Source organism: Felis catus, chromosome B3 (assembly GCF_018350175.1).
Source record: "Felis catus isolate Fca126 chromosome B3, F.catus_Fca126_mat1.0, whole genome shotgun sequence".
NCBI lineage: Eukaryota > Metazoa > Chordata > Mammalia > Carnivora > Felidae > Felis > Felis catus.
Genome location: NC_058373.1, coordinates 39421507 through 39438797, shown reverse-complemented (window position 1 = coordinate 39438797; position 17291 = coordinate 39421507). Strand labels below are relative to the sequence as shown.

The window sequence follows — 17291 nt, the reverse complement described above, 5'->3', positions numbered from 1 at the left end:
ATTTTATCTGTATCAATATAATAATGCAATTATTTTTATCTACATTTTCAAATTTATGCACATTTCCACAAATTTGTAAATACCTATTTGCCAAATACTTCTAATTTTGAATGACACCGCACTCCCATTAAGGGTTGTGATAAATACAGTAAGGCACATATAGTGATAACACATAAAAATATTTTCTTTATACAAATCACTTTGTAAATGGTGACTAAATAAGCAGATATCTTACAAATCAAGACCATAAACAAGAAATGCAAACAAAAGAGAAAAGATAGTCAATTGGGAAAAGAGGGAAAAAAATTATTCATTTTGAACTTCCCCATCACAAAGATATGAACACTTCTCCCTGCATAATATATGAAAGCACACCACTTTTTCTTCTATCTATTCTAAAAAAAAAAAAAGAAAGAAAAAAATATGTGTACACACACACACACACACACACACACACACACACACACACACACCCCTTTGGGAATAAATGCCAAAGACACAAACTTTCAGTTACCTATAACAAATTTAGGGAAAGAAGTCCCTTTTGGTGTGTTCAAAATGTCTACTGTTGTCTACTTTAACTCTTCAACCTTTTACCTAAGGGGAAACATTAGATGTCTGTCTGGGAGACAATTAATAAAACAATAAGGGCCCAAATTCCAACATGAACTACTATCTGGTTCTCATTTGATCTTTTCCTCCATTTAAAATTGTTATTCTTATGGTACATTTTGACAGGGCTAATAATCATTTAATAAGGCACTTACATCAAGAAAATCTTACCTGAACTAAAATCCGCGGCCTCTGAGGAGATGGAAAAGGGACTTTATGCATAAAATGAGAAATATGCCTTAAAAACAAACAGACAAAAACCCAATTGATTCCAAAGTGAACACCATATACTATAAAGGTCAGCATGTCACCACAAGTCCAAGTTGAGTCAAATGCTCTGTGTACTTATAATTTCGAAATCCCTGGTGCTACAAAAACAAGTGAACAAACTCCAAAAATCATTTGTCCCATTAAAGTTGCTTCTACCTAACTCCAGTGGCTTTTCATATGAATAGTTCCTCAGGTTCAACAATGTTTGTGTTATCAACGTCTCAAAAGCCAGTTTAACTTTTACCTCTTCCTCAGTAGATAATATACAACATATTATGTGGACAGTGATCAAAGAACTTAATGATTGTTTTGTTGTTGTCACAGAATGCCATTTTTCCTTAAAATAACAATTGATAAAGTTATCCAATGTTAGGTATTCAGCAAATTTTTTCTATAAAAAAATGAATAAGGTGAGCCTATTGCTTCAAGAAAAATAACTCATAAGAGCTCCTGGCTGGCTCAGACAGTGAAGCGTTATGAGTCTGAATCTTGGGGTTGTGAATTCAAGACTCACATTTGGTGCAGAGATTGCTTAAAAATGAAATCTTTAGGGAAGCCTAGGTGGCTCAGTCAGTTAAGCATGTGACTTCAGCTTAGGTCATGATCTCACGGTTTGTGAGCTTGAGCCCTGCATCGGGCTCTGTGCTGACAGCTCAGAGAGCCTGGAGCCTGCTTCAGATTCTGTGTCTCCCTCTCTCTCTGTCCCTCCCTTGCTTTCACTGTCTCTCTAAGAAATAAAATGAAAACATTAAAAAAATTTTTTAAAAATGAAATCTTTAAAAAAAAAGAAGAACTCATAGTATTATTGCCAGTAATTCAATTCAATTCTAATTCATTAAATAAAATTTTAAGTGAAAATCTAATTTTGCCACCATGTACTTGATAACTTCTTGATACTGAAAAAATTTTTCTGATGAAATTGGTGGTTCTATTAACAAATGAAATTTATCTATGTTAAACACCATGAACTGAATTTCCAAATGACCAACGTATGATGCTACAAAACCATGCATGTGTAAAAGTTCCACTTAGAGTGAGAAAAATCAATAGATTTTAATGTAACAGAAAAAGTCCATTACTAAGGCTTTAGATTACACACTGTGAATAACCTATAACAAACTTCACTTGCCAAATTTGGGGCAGTGTCAAAGCAGAAATTCCACACAATTTTCTGAAAAGGCTATTCGAATACTCTCCCTTTTCCTACCTACATACCTGTGTGAGGTCAGGTTTTTTTCATATACTTTTACCCAAACAACATATTGCAACAGATTGAATGCAGAGGCATCCATGAGAACCTAGCTGTGTTCAATTAAGCCAGACATTAGAGATTTGCAAAAATGTAAAAAATGACTCTTCTCACTAATTTTTTTAAAAGAGTTATTTAAAAAAAAATACTTGTTAACATGTAATTATTTTAAAATATAAATATTTTCTCCATTTTAATTTCTATTGTAGCAATTATTGGCAGATATAACACATAAAAAAAGTTCTTCAGGGGTCCTCATTTTTTAAGAGTATAAAAGGGTCCTGACACCAAAAAAAAAAAAAATTTGCTAACTGCTAGAGCAAAATACTGAGATGAGAGTGAAAAAGAGTAATATTGTACACTGAATGTTCTTATGATAATTCTATCACTTCCCAACAATCACTGAACAACTTCTTAACAATACAAAAGAGGTGGGGCACATGGTTGGCTCAGTCAGTTAAGCGTCTGACTTCAGTTCAGGTCATGATCTCACGGTTTGTGAGTTTGAGCCCTGCATAGGGCTCTCTGCTGTCAGGGCAGAGCCTGCTTCAGATCCTTAGTCTCCATCTCTCTGCCCCTCTCCTGCTCTTTCTCTCTCTCCCTCCCTCTCAAAAATAAACATTTAAAAAAAAAAATACAAAAGAGTTTAAGTGACAGATGGTATAGAATAAATAATCAAATAGGCATGAAGATATTTGGATCTCATTTGCAACAGATCTTATTGCATAAAACACTATTCACTTTTAGTGATTTTAAGGTAAATCACTGAATTTTTACAAAGAATAAAGAATGCATTTATCTAACTTTTTCTTTAAATTCATGATGTCTAAAAGTAGTAGGGAATATTTTTAAAAGTTCATGATAAACCCAAATTATTTGGAAAATAAGAATTCCAAAACCAGCAAAAACAAACAAACAAAAAAACCCAAACCAAACCAAACCAAACCAAACAAAACAAAACAAAACAGTCAGGATCTCCAAACTTCACAAGAGCATCAAAAAATGAAATATTCATTTCATTCTGTTAGAGATATATTTAAAATAATGTGGCTGTAAAAGTATAATAGAGAAATATTACCTAATTGAAATAACCAAATTCTTTTTTTCAAATAACTCTTGAGAAATCTAGCTTCCATATAAAATTTACTGAATTACCAGTTCAAATATACCACACATAATGGAATTATCTGCTAAATTTTGAACCAAGAAGGATTCTGACTTACTTCTCAATTGGAAGGACATGAGGTCCAGAGATAGAATAACGATACAGAAAAGTCAGAAACTTCCTGAATGCGTCAAAAAAAGGCCAGTGAGAAAGAAGACAGATGCATTTATTAGTGTGAATTGTTTTGGAACTATCAGATTTCCCATCTGCTGATGATGCTAAACCCAAGAGAAGTCTCTGTTTTTCTGTGAGATTTTCCTCGGAGTATGGTTCATAAAACTGAATAGCAGCACCATAGACCTGGAAAACAAGAAATATATTTAATAAATACACCTTATATCATTTATTCAAATCATATCATTAAATATTTAATGGAGGAGCCATTACGAGCTAGGCCATTAAAAGCCTTTTAGATGCCCATGAGCCAGGCAAGGTGCCAGGGAGCAGGAACACAGTGGTGAACAAACATCTCTCTTGGTTTCTCGGAGTATGTTTAAAAAAATAAAAAATTAAAAAAAACAGAAAACACTACACAGTGCTACTCTCACATCTCATTATTGAAAAAAAAGATGTTTCAATTAAATCGAGTTTGTTTTCTGAAGAGTGAAAGCAATTGAATCAATATTCTCTATAACAAAATGACTGAAAATTATTATTTAGTAGACAATGGGACAGAATTTTAGACAAGGAAATATACTTGTCAATTCACTAAATTTCTCTGGACCTCAATTTCCCAATCTATAAAATGAGGATGTTAGACTAAATGATTTCCAAGGCCTTTTCCAACTATCATAGTCTATGATTCTGAATAGCTTTGCATATATAATAATGTCTTTTGTATTACTCTCAAAGCATCTGGTTGACACAAAATGAAGCAATGAAAGATCATCATTTGATGATGAAAAAAAAAAAATCTTTTACCATATTCACAGAAAAGCACTGGGGTGTATGGGACAGAATGAAATTTCTCTTTTCCTTTATCTCTGAATATAGTTATTTTAACCAAGTGGAAGAGGTATGTGTAATAGATTCAATTTAACCAGTTTTTTTTTTCCTACTGTTCCTTACATTATATAAAACTTAAGACCTGAAAACGTACAAGAGGGGCACTTGGGTGGCTCAGTCGGTTAAGCGTACGACTCTTGGTTTTGGCTCAGGTCACGATCTCTCAGTTTTCTGAGTCTGAGCCCCGCATCAGGCTCTGTGCTGGCAGTATGGAGCCTGCTTGGGATTTTCTCTCTCTCTCTCTCCCTCTGCCCCTTCCCTACCCATGCTGTCTCTGTCTCTCTCAAAATAAATAAACTTAAAAAAAAAAAAAAAAAAGAAAACGTACAAGAAATTTGTCGACAGTTGTTAAAACACACAGTACCTTTTCAGCTGAGGCTCCAGTTAACACAAATGTAGAAAAAACAGGGAGAGGGTATTTGCTATTTGGTGGCCAACATTCAATAGTTGCACCCATTGGTAAACAAAATAGGGGAACAGATTCTGGGAGTGAGAAAGACTCATAATCTTCTTGAGGATATCTACAAATTAGACCTATAAAAACAATAATAAATATGAGGTCATCATCTCTTGAATTCAGGTACTCAAAATCTGAATGATGCTAAAATGTTTTATAACTACTTAACATTATATTACATATATGTTCATCAAATAGCTCTGAATGCTTCAGTAGAATACATCCAGATTTTTATCTTCAAACATTATAACTATTCATAATAACTAATTAATATTTATCAAGCTTCATCCATGAAGGCTAAGTAAGACAAACAAGAAAAGATTATCCTAAAGAAACATACACAGGTACAAACACAATCGTAAAACTTCAGTTTGTGGTCATACTACCTTGAAGCAAGTGAAAAACTCGTTTTTTGAAATTTTCAACACGGTTACCCATCTTCTTTTAAAATCAACCTTCCATTGAGTATCCAATAAATTTAAGGATGAGACAAAACAGAAAAAAAAAAAACAAAACCCATGGGTTGTGGTGCCAGTCCTGACACTAATACATTATAAGATTTTTTTCCTTAAATTTTACTAGCCTTCATAATACATGTATATATTAAGTATTCCATGAAAAATTATACTTACCCGCTTTGTAAGATATAGTGTTAGTCTTTGCCACTGATTTTTTATAACATAAGTACACTGCTGATCCCCACTGAATCAAAAAAAAAAAAAAAAGGAAATATCATTTAACTTTAAAAGGTAGTAACTTAATAAAATGGACTCTTTGATATCTCCAGTACATATTATCTAAGATGTAGTAACAGATTTCTGTTAGGTATTTTCAGTTGATTATTTTGTCATCATTTTATCAGAGTTTTCGCCCACTTTTCTTTCAGAAGTAATATTTCATGTTTTTTTCCCCACTGTAACAGCAATAACATGAGGAAAATTTGACTGTTTAAAATAATTAAGTCATGACAATTTAGATTTTATTCCAACTCCAAACTTTGGGCAGAACTGATTAAGAAATATCTAGGGGCGCCTGGGTGGTTTAGTTGGTTGAGCGTCCGACTTCGGCTCAGGTCATGATCTCACAGTCTGTGAGTTTGAGCCCCGTGTCGGGCTCTGTGCTGACAGCTCAGCACAGATTCTATGTCTCCCTCTCTCTCTGACCCTCCCCCGTTCATGCTCTGTTTCTGTCTCAAAAATAAATAAACATTAAAAAAAAAAAAAGAAATATCTACCCATGGGTATACCTTCCTTTAGATTCCACAGCCTCTTTCTATAGCTCTTTATACCAAAACTTAAGAGTTATAATTTCCTATATCTGTTTCCGTGTTTCCCATTCTCTCCTGAATCCATTCCCAATCAGGTTTTAATCGCACCATTCCTTAAAAGAACAATTTAACAACTTTAATGATGCCAAATTTAACAGTTGATTCCTATACTACATCTTCTCCAACCTCTCAACAGATCTGGACAGCACTAATGACTCCCAAAACATGTTCTTGCCTTTTGAGGCATCACATTCTCCTGGTGCCTTCCCACCAAACCTCTGGCTACTCCTCAGTCTCCTCCTCCCCTTTTCCCTGATCATTAAATGTGATCTCTTCTTTCCTTTTCTTTCTGTGAATGATCTCATACATTTAGTCCCATCGTTTTGTAGAACAGCTACTCCCAAAGGAGTCTCAAATTTCTAGTCCCAGCTGCAACAGAGATGGGGAAGACTGTGGATAAAGCAGACTTGGGGGTTGGGGGTGAAGAAAAGGACTTCAGTTTTAGACATAAGTTTGAAACATCTATTAGACATCCAAGTGAAGTATCAAATAGAGCTCAAGTGAGGTCTGAAAAGAAGATGTGACTTGGGAGATTTGCTACTTGACATTAGATGATGACAGATACATGCACACAGACACTCCCTTACCTCCTCTGGGCTCAACTCCAAACAACACTTCATCAGAGAGCCCTTCCTTCATCACCTTATATGCAATAACAATCTTGCCTCTACCCTGTCCCGTCTTCCCTATCATCCCATCTTGCTTTCTTCTTCCTCCACAGCACTTACTACCACTTGGCATATTGTATATTGTCTTACTTATCAGTGCAAAGCCCAAAACGGGGCTCAATCCTATGACCCTGGGATTATGATCTGAGTCAAAATCGAGTTGAGCCGAATGAGGTTTAAACCTACTGAGCCACCCAGGGACCCCAGGATTTTATTTTTAAGTAATCTCTACACCCAACTTGGGGTTCAAACTCACCACCCTTAGATCAAGAGTCACATGCTCTACTGACTGAGCCAGCCAGGCACTCTATAAGTTAAACATTTAAAGCATTTCCAGAACAATGGTTCCTCTTTCTTTTTGCTGAACCTTGTGTGTGAAAAACTTCAGAAAACCTTCTTTTAGTTTTGATATCTGTGGTTCTTTTCCTCCAGAGTCCCATAACTTTTACTGTATCTCCAAGTCCTTGTTTTTTATTTTTGAATATTCCTTTTGTTTTCTGCCATATTCAAGTGGTCATATAGTTCCCTTCTTATCATCACAAAGGTTATCATTGAGGGTTTTTTGTTATCTTGAAAAACTGGTTTATTGGGAATTGGAGTTGGGACTTATCAATAGAAAGTCTTATTTATACATTTGTACACATCTCAGAAACTAAAAGCCTAGTTCGTCTACATTCATAATATCCACTTGACTTTTATACATCCATTCTTTTGATGCAAAAATACTAAACCGTTTATAAAAACAAAATGCCGGGGCGCCTGGGTGGCGCAGTCAGTTAAGTGTCCGACTTCAGCCAGGTCACGATCTCGCGGTCCGTGAGTTCGAGCCCCGCGTCGGGCTCTGGGCTGATGGCTCGGAGCCTGGAGCCTGTTTCCGATTCTGTGTCTCCCTCTCTCTCTGCCCCTCCCCCATTCATGCTCTGTCTCTCTCTGTCCCAAAAATAAATAAACGTTAAAAAAAAAAAATTAAAAAAAAAAAAAAGAAAAGAAAACCAAAATGCCAACACGGTAATGAGGATAATTTAATGTCGTGAGCACAATTTAACATACTGGTCTGCTGGAGACACATGAAAAATATTTAGGAAAGCAAGAAAAATTTTTAGATGAAGAGTCAACATATTGCATCATTGTTCATAATTGATCCTCCCCACAAAAGGGAAACAATCCAAGTGTCTATCAGTAGGTGAATGATTAAAATAAACTGTGGTTCATTTATTAATGAACTACTTTCCACTGGTTCAGATGAAGAAATAAAATCTGTATCAACTTTACTAATTTTCAAAAACATATTAATGAGTTAAAAAAAGCAAATCACAGAAGAATATATTCAGTATATTACCGTTTATGTGAAATTTAAAAGTACACAAAGTAACAATACATATTTATAGATGTATAGTAGAAAGTTTTTAAATACATGTGAATGAAATGCACTAGCTTCAGGCTAGTTGTTAACTCTGGAGGACAGAAAAGGATGGAAGATGAGGCTTTGGCTAAACCTGTAAATTTTTTTTTTTTTTTTTTTTTTTTTTTTTTTTTTTTTTACAAATTAAAACATTTGAAGCAAATATGTTAAATTGTATACATTTGTTAAATATAGGGGATGAGCACAGGGTGGTATAGTAGTCTCTTTTTAAAATTCCTTTTTAATGGCTATTTATTTTTGAAAGAGAGATAGAGCACGTCAGGTGGTGGGGGGTGCGGTGGGCAGAGAATCCCAAGCAGGCTCTGTGCTAACAGCAGCAAGCCCGATGCAGGGCTCGAACTCATAAACCGTAAGCTCATGACCTGGGCTGAAGTCAGACACTAAACTGACTGAGGCACCCAGGCACCCTATTATAGTAGTCTCTTAATTACTAGAAACATATCTTAAAGTTGGGGCACTTGGGTGGCTCAGGTGGTTGGGTGACTGACTCTTGATTTCAGCTCATGTCATGATCTCACAGTTCGTGAGACTGAGCATGGCATCAGGCTCTGTGCTGACAGCATGGAACCTGCTTAGCCTCCCTCTGCCCCTCCCCTCTGCTTGTACTTGCTCTCTCTATATAAAAAATAAAGATAGTAATAATAAAATCAAATAAATGTTTAACTTATAAATTCAGTACCCATTTGTGGTACACACTTTCAGATGTCTTTTTTTTTTAGGAAATAGGTACATGATTTAATTACTTGCTTAGTTACTAACTCTACTTTTCTAAACAATCCTGATAAATCTTTTTTTTTTTTTTTTATTTTTTTAATGTTTATTTATTTATTTTTGAGAGAGAGAGAGCATGACCAGAGAGAGGGAGACACAGAATCCAAAGCAGGCTCCAGGCTCTGAGCTGTCAGCACAGAGCCTGACGTGGGGCTCGAGCTCCTGAGACACAAGCTCATGACCTGAGCCGAAGTCGGACGCTCAACCGACTGAGCCACCCAGGCGCCCCAATCTTTTTTTTTTTTAAATGAACATTCTTTTTTTTTTTAACGTTTATTTATTTTTGAGAGAGAGAGAGTGAACAGGGGAGGAGCAGAGAGAGAGAAGGACACAGGATTTGAAACAGGCTCTGTGCTGACAGCGTGATATGGGGCTTGAACTCACGAACTATGAGATCATGATCCGAGCTGAAGTTGGACGCTCAACTGACTGAACCGTCCAGGCTCCCCTCAAATATGAACATTCTTAAATGGTTGTAAAACAAAAGCCATTTGGATATAATATTTAAAAAAATACTCTCGATGAGTCAAAAACTGAGGAGATGGTCACAAATTTGCCAGAAATTAGCTGTGTGAATCAAAGCATCCAGACTAGCAGTTTTCAACCACTTGAGCATTTTAAGATCTTTTCTGGCTCTAAAATATGCTTCCATTGTAAGTCAGTCAAAGTCTAAATCATTTAAGTCTTACAGTCCAAAACTTGAAAACAAATAGTTCTTGAAAAGTCTTTCCACAAGCTTAATGGGAGGGTGGGGAAGATTCTTTTTGAGGCCAAAGCTATAAGTCTGGTACAAAATATCAGGTAGGAATTTGAGGAAAGATTCACCACACATCTCATGTCCATTACCTTGGTCTTTTGGTTTTTTCCCTGGTTTAGAAACCTGATAGATGACTTTCGTTCAAGCTACCTAACCTTCAAAAACAAGAGTCAGCTACATAACTATTGCTGGGTATTATCAACACATCAATAATTTAATCCCTACCACTTCCTAATTCTTTACATATACATTAGACAGATATGAACGTAAGTCTTCTATATTGGATGTTTATTTAAAATTTTCTGAGTTAGAAGTCACTGTACATCTGCTTCAAAGAACAAAATTTGCTTTTACCACCTTATAGTCGATGGAAACAAAGGTTGGTAACAAAAATAAGTCACAACCCACTACTTAAAAAAAAGACATCAACTGCTAAGATCAGGCAAGTTTCCCTATACTCAGGACTGATATGTGTATGGATAAGAAAGTAAACATTTAAGGGATTTTATTCTGGTAATATTTCTTAAAAATTTTAGGAGGAGCTTAAGTACTGGGCAAAAATAAAATTTAAAAAGCTCTTCCTTGGGGTGCCTGGGTGGTTCAGTCGATTAAGCGTCTGATTCTTGATTACAGCTCAGGTCATGATCTTGGCTCAGGTCATGATCTCACGATTCATGAGATGGAGCCCTGTGTCAGGCTCTCTGCTGAGGGTGCAGAGCCTGCTTGGGATTCTCTTGCTCTCTCTGCCTGCCTCTCTCCCTCTTTCTCTCAAAATAAACATTTAAAAAATTAAATTAAATTTAAAAAGCTCTTCCTTGCTGAATGTCAGTTGTATCTCAATTGAAAAAATGAAGCGAAAAGCTTTTCCCCAGACATTAAGTACACATAAAAGGGACTGATGAAGCAGAGTTAACCAAATTTATAGCTAATATTTATATAGCAATCTCTGTGTACCAGACAGTATCCTAAGTTAGTTAAAAATATTAATTCATTTAATCTTCACAAAAATAAAGTACAACTTTACCCCTATATCGTGAACAAGGAAACTGAGGCACAAAGAATCAAGGAACCTGTCTAATCACATATCTGGATTTCAAATCCACTAGCTTAGGTGGAGTCCATTTCCGTTCACACTGTGTTACATTCCTCTTCCTTCTTTTAGTAGAGAATAAATGCTCTCTGACAACATTGGGACCAATGTTTCAGGATAAGAAAACCTAGAAAATTCCTATCTCCGGGTTCAGTTTCAATGCAGTAAGTCTACCTTGAGCACCCTGATTAACTAATAAAACCTAGAAATGGTTCTGATGACATTATCAATTTACTTTGGGTCAAAACCCAACAAATTCACAAAATAAATGGAAAATTCACCAATGGGAAAATGGCAAGTTACCTGTGAGCCTGCATAATCTTGCTAAAATTCCAAACCAAATCTGAAATGATATTAAGCAGGACATTGTATCATAAAAGCTTAAAAACCCTTCTTACGGGGTGCCTGGGTGGCTCAGTCAATTGAGCATCAGACTTTGGCTCAGGTCATGATCTCACAGTTCATGGGTTCGAGCCCTGTGCTGACATGGAACCTGCCTGGCATTTTCTCTCTCTCCCTCTTTCTCTGCCCTTTCTCTGCTCATGCTTTCTCTCTCTCCCTCAAAATAAATAAATAAGCTTTAAAAATTAAAAAAAAAAAACTCTTCTTGACATCACTATCAATACCACATAAGGCTTGTAAAACTGTTTGCTACCATGATCTTTTTTTCCCATCATAATCTCTCCAACTATCACATGTTATCACCAAATCAAAATAATATGGAAGGATGGCACAAAAGGATAGGACATTTTGTGTGTGAATCACTGTTGACAAAAAAAAAAAAAAAAAAAAAAAAAAAAAAAAAGGTCATCTAATTAGGGGTAACACTGCTGCAGATTATTCTTTTTCGATACAATTTGGATCATGTCAATATCTATTTTTTGAATTACCTATTTAAAAATTTTAAACAAATACTGATACTACTTAAAGTTGCAGGTTTTTCTTAAAGAAAATTTTCTTCAAGAATTGAAAGAGGGGCGCCTGGGTGGCGCAGTCGGTTAAGCGTCCGACTTCAGCCAGGTCACGATCTCGCGGTCCGTGAGTTCGAGCCCCACGTCGGGCTCTGGGCTGATGGCTCGGAGCCTGGAGCCTGTTTCCGATTCTGTGTCTCCCTCTCTCTCTGCCCCTCCCCCGTTCATGCTCTCTCTCTCTCTCTCTGTCCCAAAAATAAATAAAAGTTGAAAAAAAAATTAAAAAAAAAAAAAAGAATTGAAAGATACAGATAATACACATTTAGTGCTTTCATACATCCCATGCGTACTGGGACACAGTTGTAAATTCATTTAATCATCACAATAACTTAGATGCTATTACCACCCTCACTTTACCATTGTGAAATCGATGCATAGAGAGACAAAGTAACTTGCCCAAAGTCACAGAGTCAGTGTCAGAATTAGGATTCACAGCCAGACACTCTGGCTCCAGTCTGTGCTCTGAACCACTTGGCTATATTGACCTTAACCACTACAACACCAATCTATTTTACTGTCTTACTGAGGGAGTTAAAAATATTTTTCAGGGTCTCAAAATCTGTACTATAACCAGTCACATATCAATATACCCCGGTTCTTCCTCTTCTAGCTTTATCTAAACCTTCAGTGTTTCTCATGTTGCTAGCTTAACAGAAAAGTGAATAATAATTTAAAAAAATCAACTTCCCATAATAAAAACTTAGTATGTATACAATCTTAAATATTGGAGGACCTGAGTGGCTCAGTAGGTTAAGTGTCTGACTCTTGATTTTGGCTCAGGTCATGATCTCACTCTTCATGAGCTTGAGCCCCGTGTTGGGCTCTATGCTGACACTGAGGAGACTGCTTGGGATTCTCTCTTTTCTTTTCTCCCTCTCTCTCTCTATCCCTACCCGGCTCACACACACTCACTCTCTCTCACTCAAAATAAATAAATAAACATTTAAAAAATATCCTAAATCTCAGCAAAGTATTCATTTACATAGTTATAACAGGACAATGTACATATCTGTTTTGGGATAATTAAGAAATTAAGTTTGAAAATTTGTGATTAAAAATCCAACTATTTACAAAATTATATTTAAAAAACCCAACTTTCATATTTTGTTGGTAGGATTATAACTGGTTAAGCCTTTCTGGATAAAAATCTTAAAAGTAAAGCTTTGATCTACAAATTTCAGGACATATCCTAAGGGAATAATTTAGCAATGCCGTATAGTGTTTAAGAGTTTGGTTCTAGAGTTCTATAGTTTGGGTCCGAATCTTGGTTCACCTGCTTACTGAAGGTATGAATGACCTTGGGCAAACAACCTTTTTAACTCTCAAATTTCCTTCTCTGTAAAATGTGGGTGGGAAACACTACCCAGGGGGTTGTGAATTAACTGAATTAATGGATATGAAATACTCAGAATAGTGAATAGCACATAAGAGCTCAATAAATGTAAATTATTCTATAGAAAATTTAGTTGTGATTATGTTCATAACAGCTTTGCTTATAATATAAATAAATTGAATCTAAATGTCTTACAATAGAAGATGGAATAAATACATTGTGGCAAAATCCATTTAATGCAGTAATATTATGCCATTCAATGCAGTTATATATTAAAATATGCTCAACCTCCACAATAACGAAAGGAATGCAAATTAAAATTAGAATGATTTCTTGCTTTATTAGTCAATAATTAAAAAGCAATTGATAACAACCATTTTTTTAAAGTAGGCTCCATGCCTAACATGGGGCTTGAATTCATGACCCTGAGACCAAGAGTCACATGTTCTAACTGAGCCAGCCAAGCACCCCAAGGGAAAGGGAATTCTTTTTTTTTTTTTTTTAATGTTTGTTTATTTTTGTGAGAGAAAGAGGCAGAGTGTGAGTGGGGGGAGGGGAGAGAGAGAGATACACACAGAATGTGAAGCAGGCTCCAGGCTCTGAGCTGTCAGCACAGAGCCCAATGCGGGGCTCAAACCCATGAACCGTGAGATCATGACCTGAGCCAAAGTCAGATGCTTAACTGACTAAGCCACCCAGGTACCTCAGGAAAGGGAATTCTTATTGAAAGTGCCACAACCCTTTCAGAGCAATGTGTCAACACTTTTCAAAATGTACAGCATACCCAGGGACCCATCAATTCCACTTATAATTATTTATTCTTCCAGAGACACTACAATAAATACACAAAGAAAAAGGTACAGGCTTGATCAAAGCAGCATCACTAATAATGGGAAGAACTGGAAATAACTTGTAATCATTACTCTTTATTCTTATTTTCTGGAATAGTATATAATTATTATAAGAAATAGATAGTTCTATTAACTCACGAAGGTGGATAGTGGAAAAAAGCTTCTGTCAGAATATATATAAAGTTCCAATTTTTGAAAAATAAAGGATGAATTCATTCACATTATGTATATTGCACACATATCTGAAAGGACAAAAGGCCTGAAAGGACACAAGCCAAATCAGTAATTGGTAATCCTGGAAAGGGATTACAAAAGATGAAAGTAAGAACAAGAACTTTCACTTCATAGGCCTACAATTTGCTCCCCCTCTCAATGTTTTGGGGGGCGGCACACATTTCTTTTTAAAATTTAAAACAGCAATAAAAGAACAAAGACAATTACAGATCATGCATAGCCTTAAGGCTACTGAAAGGACTTTGACTAAGAGTGAGATGGGAAGCCATTAAGGGTTGTAAGCAGAGGAGTGAATAGGGTCCAATTTATGTTTTACAAGGATCGCTCTTGCTGCTACATGATGAATAGGCTGTAGGAAGAAGTAGAAGCCTTGATCAGTTGGACCAGGGATCTGGCACACAATGGCCTGCATTTGACCCAAGGCCTGTTTTTGTACACCTGAGCTAAGACTAGTTTTTAATTTTTAGGGGTTTAAAAAAAAGAATATGTGACAGAGACTGTATATGACCCACAAAACTTATTATTTAGCCCTTTATATGAAAATTTGCCTGTCTCCTAAATTAGAATACTATTGCAACCATCCTGTTAAAAGGGGATTATGGCTTGGACCAGAGTTGTAGCAATGGAGAGGCTGAGTATTGGTCAAGTTCAAAATATGTTCCGAAATTGGAGTCAACAGAATTTACAGAAGAATTGGATGAAAAGTAGAAGAGAAAGGTTAAGGATTACTTCAAGGTTTTTAGCCTGAGTAACTAGAAGAGTACAATTTTCACTGCATCATATAGAGATTAGGGCAAAGGGAAGGAGTTAGCAAAGGCAGAAGTGGAATGATGGGTAAGGTAGGAGGAAAGAGCTACAGAGTACTCAGGAAGAGAATCCATCTTATCTTCCTGCCACTGTTTCAAGAAAGAAGTGATCAGCTATGTCAAAACCTACTGAAAAATTACAAATTAAAACCACTGAATTCAACAGCAAGAGCAATATTGGTGGAATGGTAGAGACAAAAGCCTAAGCTAGAGAGAGTCAAAGTGAGGAAGGGGACAGAATATAGTCACGTCTTTTGAGATGTTTTACTGTAAAGGAGAACAATGAAATGAGGCAATAGACAGAGGCAAACATACGAGTCAAGAAGTTTTGTAAAGATGGGAAATATTGCAGTAGGCTTTGCGTGCTGGAGTAAATAATGCAATAGAGAAAGACCAATGATTCCTAAAAAGTAGAAACATTGCTGAAGCCATGTCCTCAAATACTTAAGTATGTGGGATCTAGCGCACAACTGAAGGGGTTAACTTTGGCTAGTGTATTACTTTTCCAGTAAGGGGAAAAATATTCTTTAAATTGGAAGAAAAAAAAAAAGCAAATTGCTTTTTGCACAGTTCCTTTTGAAAGTACAACTATTTTCCCAAAAAGGAAAGATCCACTATCTTTGAAAACATATTTTTTAATTCAGTTATTATGCTCTGCTGTTTTTCAAAGATTTTAAATCGTGTTCTTTTCATCAGTGGCTAATTTTACCAGTACAAAACAAGTCACTTACCATACTGTTATTGAGATTCTTGTCAACTTTGCAAAATGTGTGTGGTGGGCTTTCTCCTTTACTGGGTACGATAATACATATGTCTGTGACAGCCAACGTATTCTGAGTCATGTTTTCAGAGGCTCTTCGGTAAGTGATATAAATTTTTTGTGATGAGGTACTGCCACTAATATTTGCAGGGCGTCCATACGGAGTACTCTGAATAATTTCACACCCTTGTTTCAACCTTTCTTTCCAGTCGTATAAAACCCTAAAACAAAAATACATAAATAGCTACACAAATGCAAAACATCTTCAAATAGGATAGGTAATATTTTCAGGTATCATCAACTGATCCTTAAATGTAGCAGATATTCCAATCTTACAGCAAGTCTGAATTGAACCATCCCATGTAAAACTAAAGGGTAACGGTTTCCCTGCCCAAAATTAAAATAATGTAAGGAAAAGTCAGAATACCTCTTAGGTTTGTTGGCATAAACCACAGAAAGGCAAGGATTAAGTGCAGACGCACCTGCTGTGGCACTCCATTTAACAGATGTGTTTACTTTTGTCTCTAAAACCAAGCATCTTTTTTTAGAAAAAGCAACTTGGTTTTAGCCAAAGTTATAATTTTACAAAAGGCTCCTTGCCAGACAGTATAGAACCTGCTTACACACTTTTACTTCCAACGCTTCCCTCAGGTTTAAGAGACGGTTTAGGTTTTCAAAAGGTAAAATAACCTCAAATCCACCTTTAATCGAAAGGATGGGTGAAAGACATAGGCTTTTTTTTCTTCTTCTTTTTCTTTATTGTGGTAAAATGGTAGGATTTTATTAAAGGGCAGGCCAGGCATCTGTTCCTTAAGTCTTCTAAAAAGTACTTGGGGATACAAGGAAAATGTCATACTGGAGTAACATCAGTCTATTCCCTCAGAGAATTCACTGATTTGTACTTGGCATGAGCCAATGAAAATTTAAAGCTCTACTATACTGAGTGTGTTTCTGCATTTGCTATAAAAACTGTTGTAACAGGCAATATCCTCAACATCAGTCAGTATTTCCTTTTATAAAATCCCATAATTCAAATAAAATTAAGTGCCAAAAACTGGTCAAATTATTTCACTGTAATATAATTTTTAATTTCCCTTTATGTCATGACCATCTGCAAACTTAAAGAAATTTTTCTCTGAACATTCGATTTTGAAAATTTGGAGTTAGATTTGACAGTTCGAATTATAGCAACTATGTTTATCCTAATGTTAGCTTAAATGCTTATTCTTCCCTCTCTCCCTTTTGATCTTGCTTTTCTGTTTTGTTTTCTTTAATCTTTAAAAAAAAAGGCACTGTAACAGAGAGAAATTAAACACACTTCAATTCAAATTTCTACTGGCTACTAGCTGTATTCTCTTGGGCAGATATTTAACCTCTCTGAGCCTTGTACTAATCAGAGAGGCTACAACATTGAAAAATCTAACTCACATGGGCACCTGGGGGCTCAGTGGGTTAAGCATCTATCTTTAGCACAGATCATGATCTGACTGCTCGTGGGTTCAAGCCCCACATGGGGCTCTGTGCTGACAGCTCAGAGCCTGG

At 35.9% G+C, this 17291-nt stretch overlaps 1 protein-coding gene across 7 annotated transcripts in view; it reads right to left on the bottom strand.

Annotated features, from left to right (window-relative positions):
• Positions 1-17291, bottom strand: part of DENND4A (DENN domain containing 4A) — a 132145-nt gene that overhangs the window by 72236 nt on the left and 42618 nt on the right. For all 7 annotated transcript variants that reach the window (XM_023255178.2, XM_019832212.3, XM_019832214.3 and 4 more), the window contains exons 4-8: positions 15721-15970; positions 5391-5460; positions 4666-4835; positions 3355-3596; positions 784-850 (exon numbers count right to left, since the gene is read on the bottom strand). In XM_023255178.2, coding sequence (XP_023110946.2) covers positions 784-850; positions 3355-3596; positions 4666-4835; positions 5391-5460; positions 15721-15970 — 799 coding nt within the window. The remainder of the gene's footprint in view (positions 1-783; positions 851-3354; positions 3597-4665; positions 4836-5390; positions 5461-15720; positions 15971-17291) is intronic.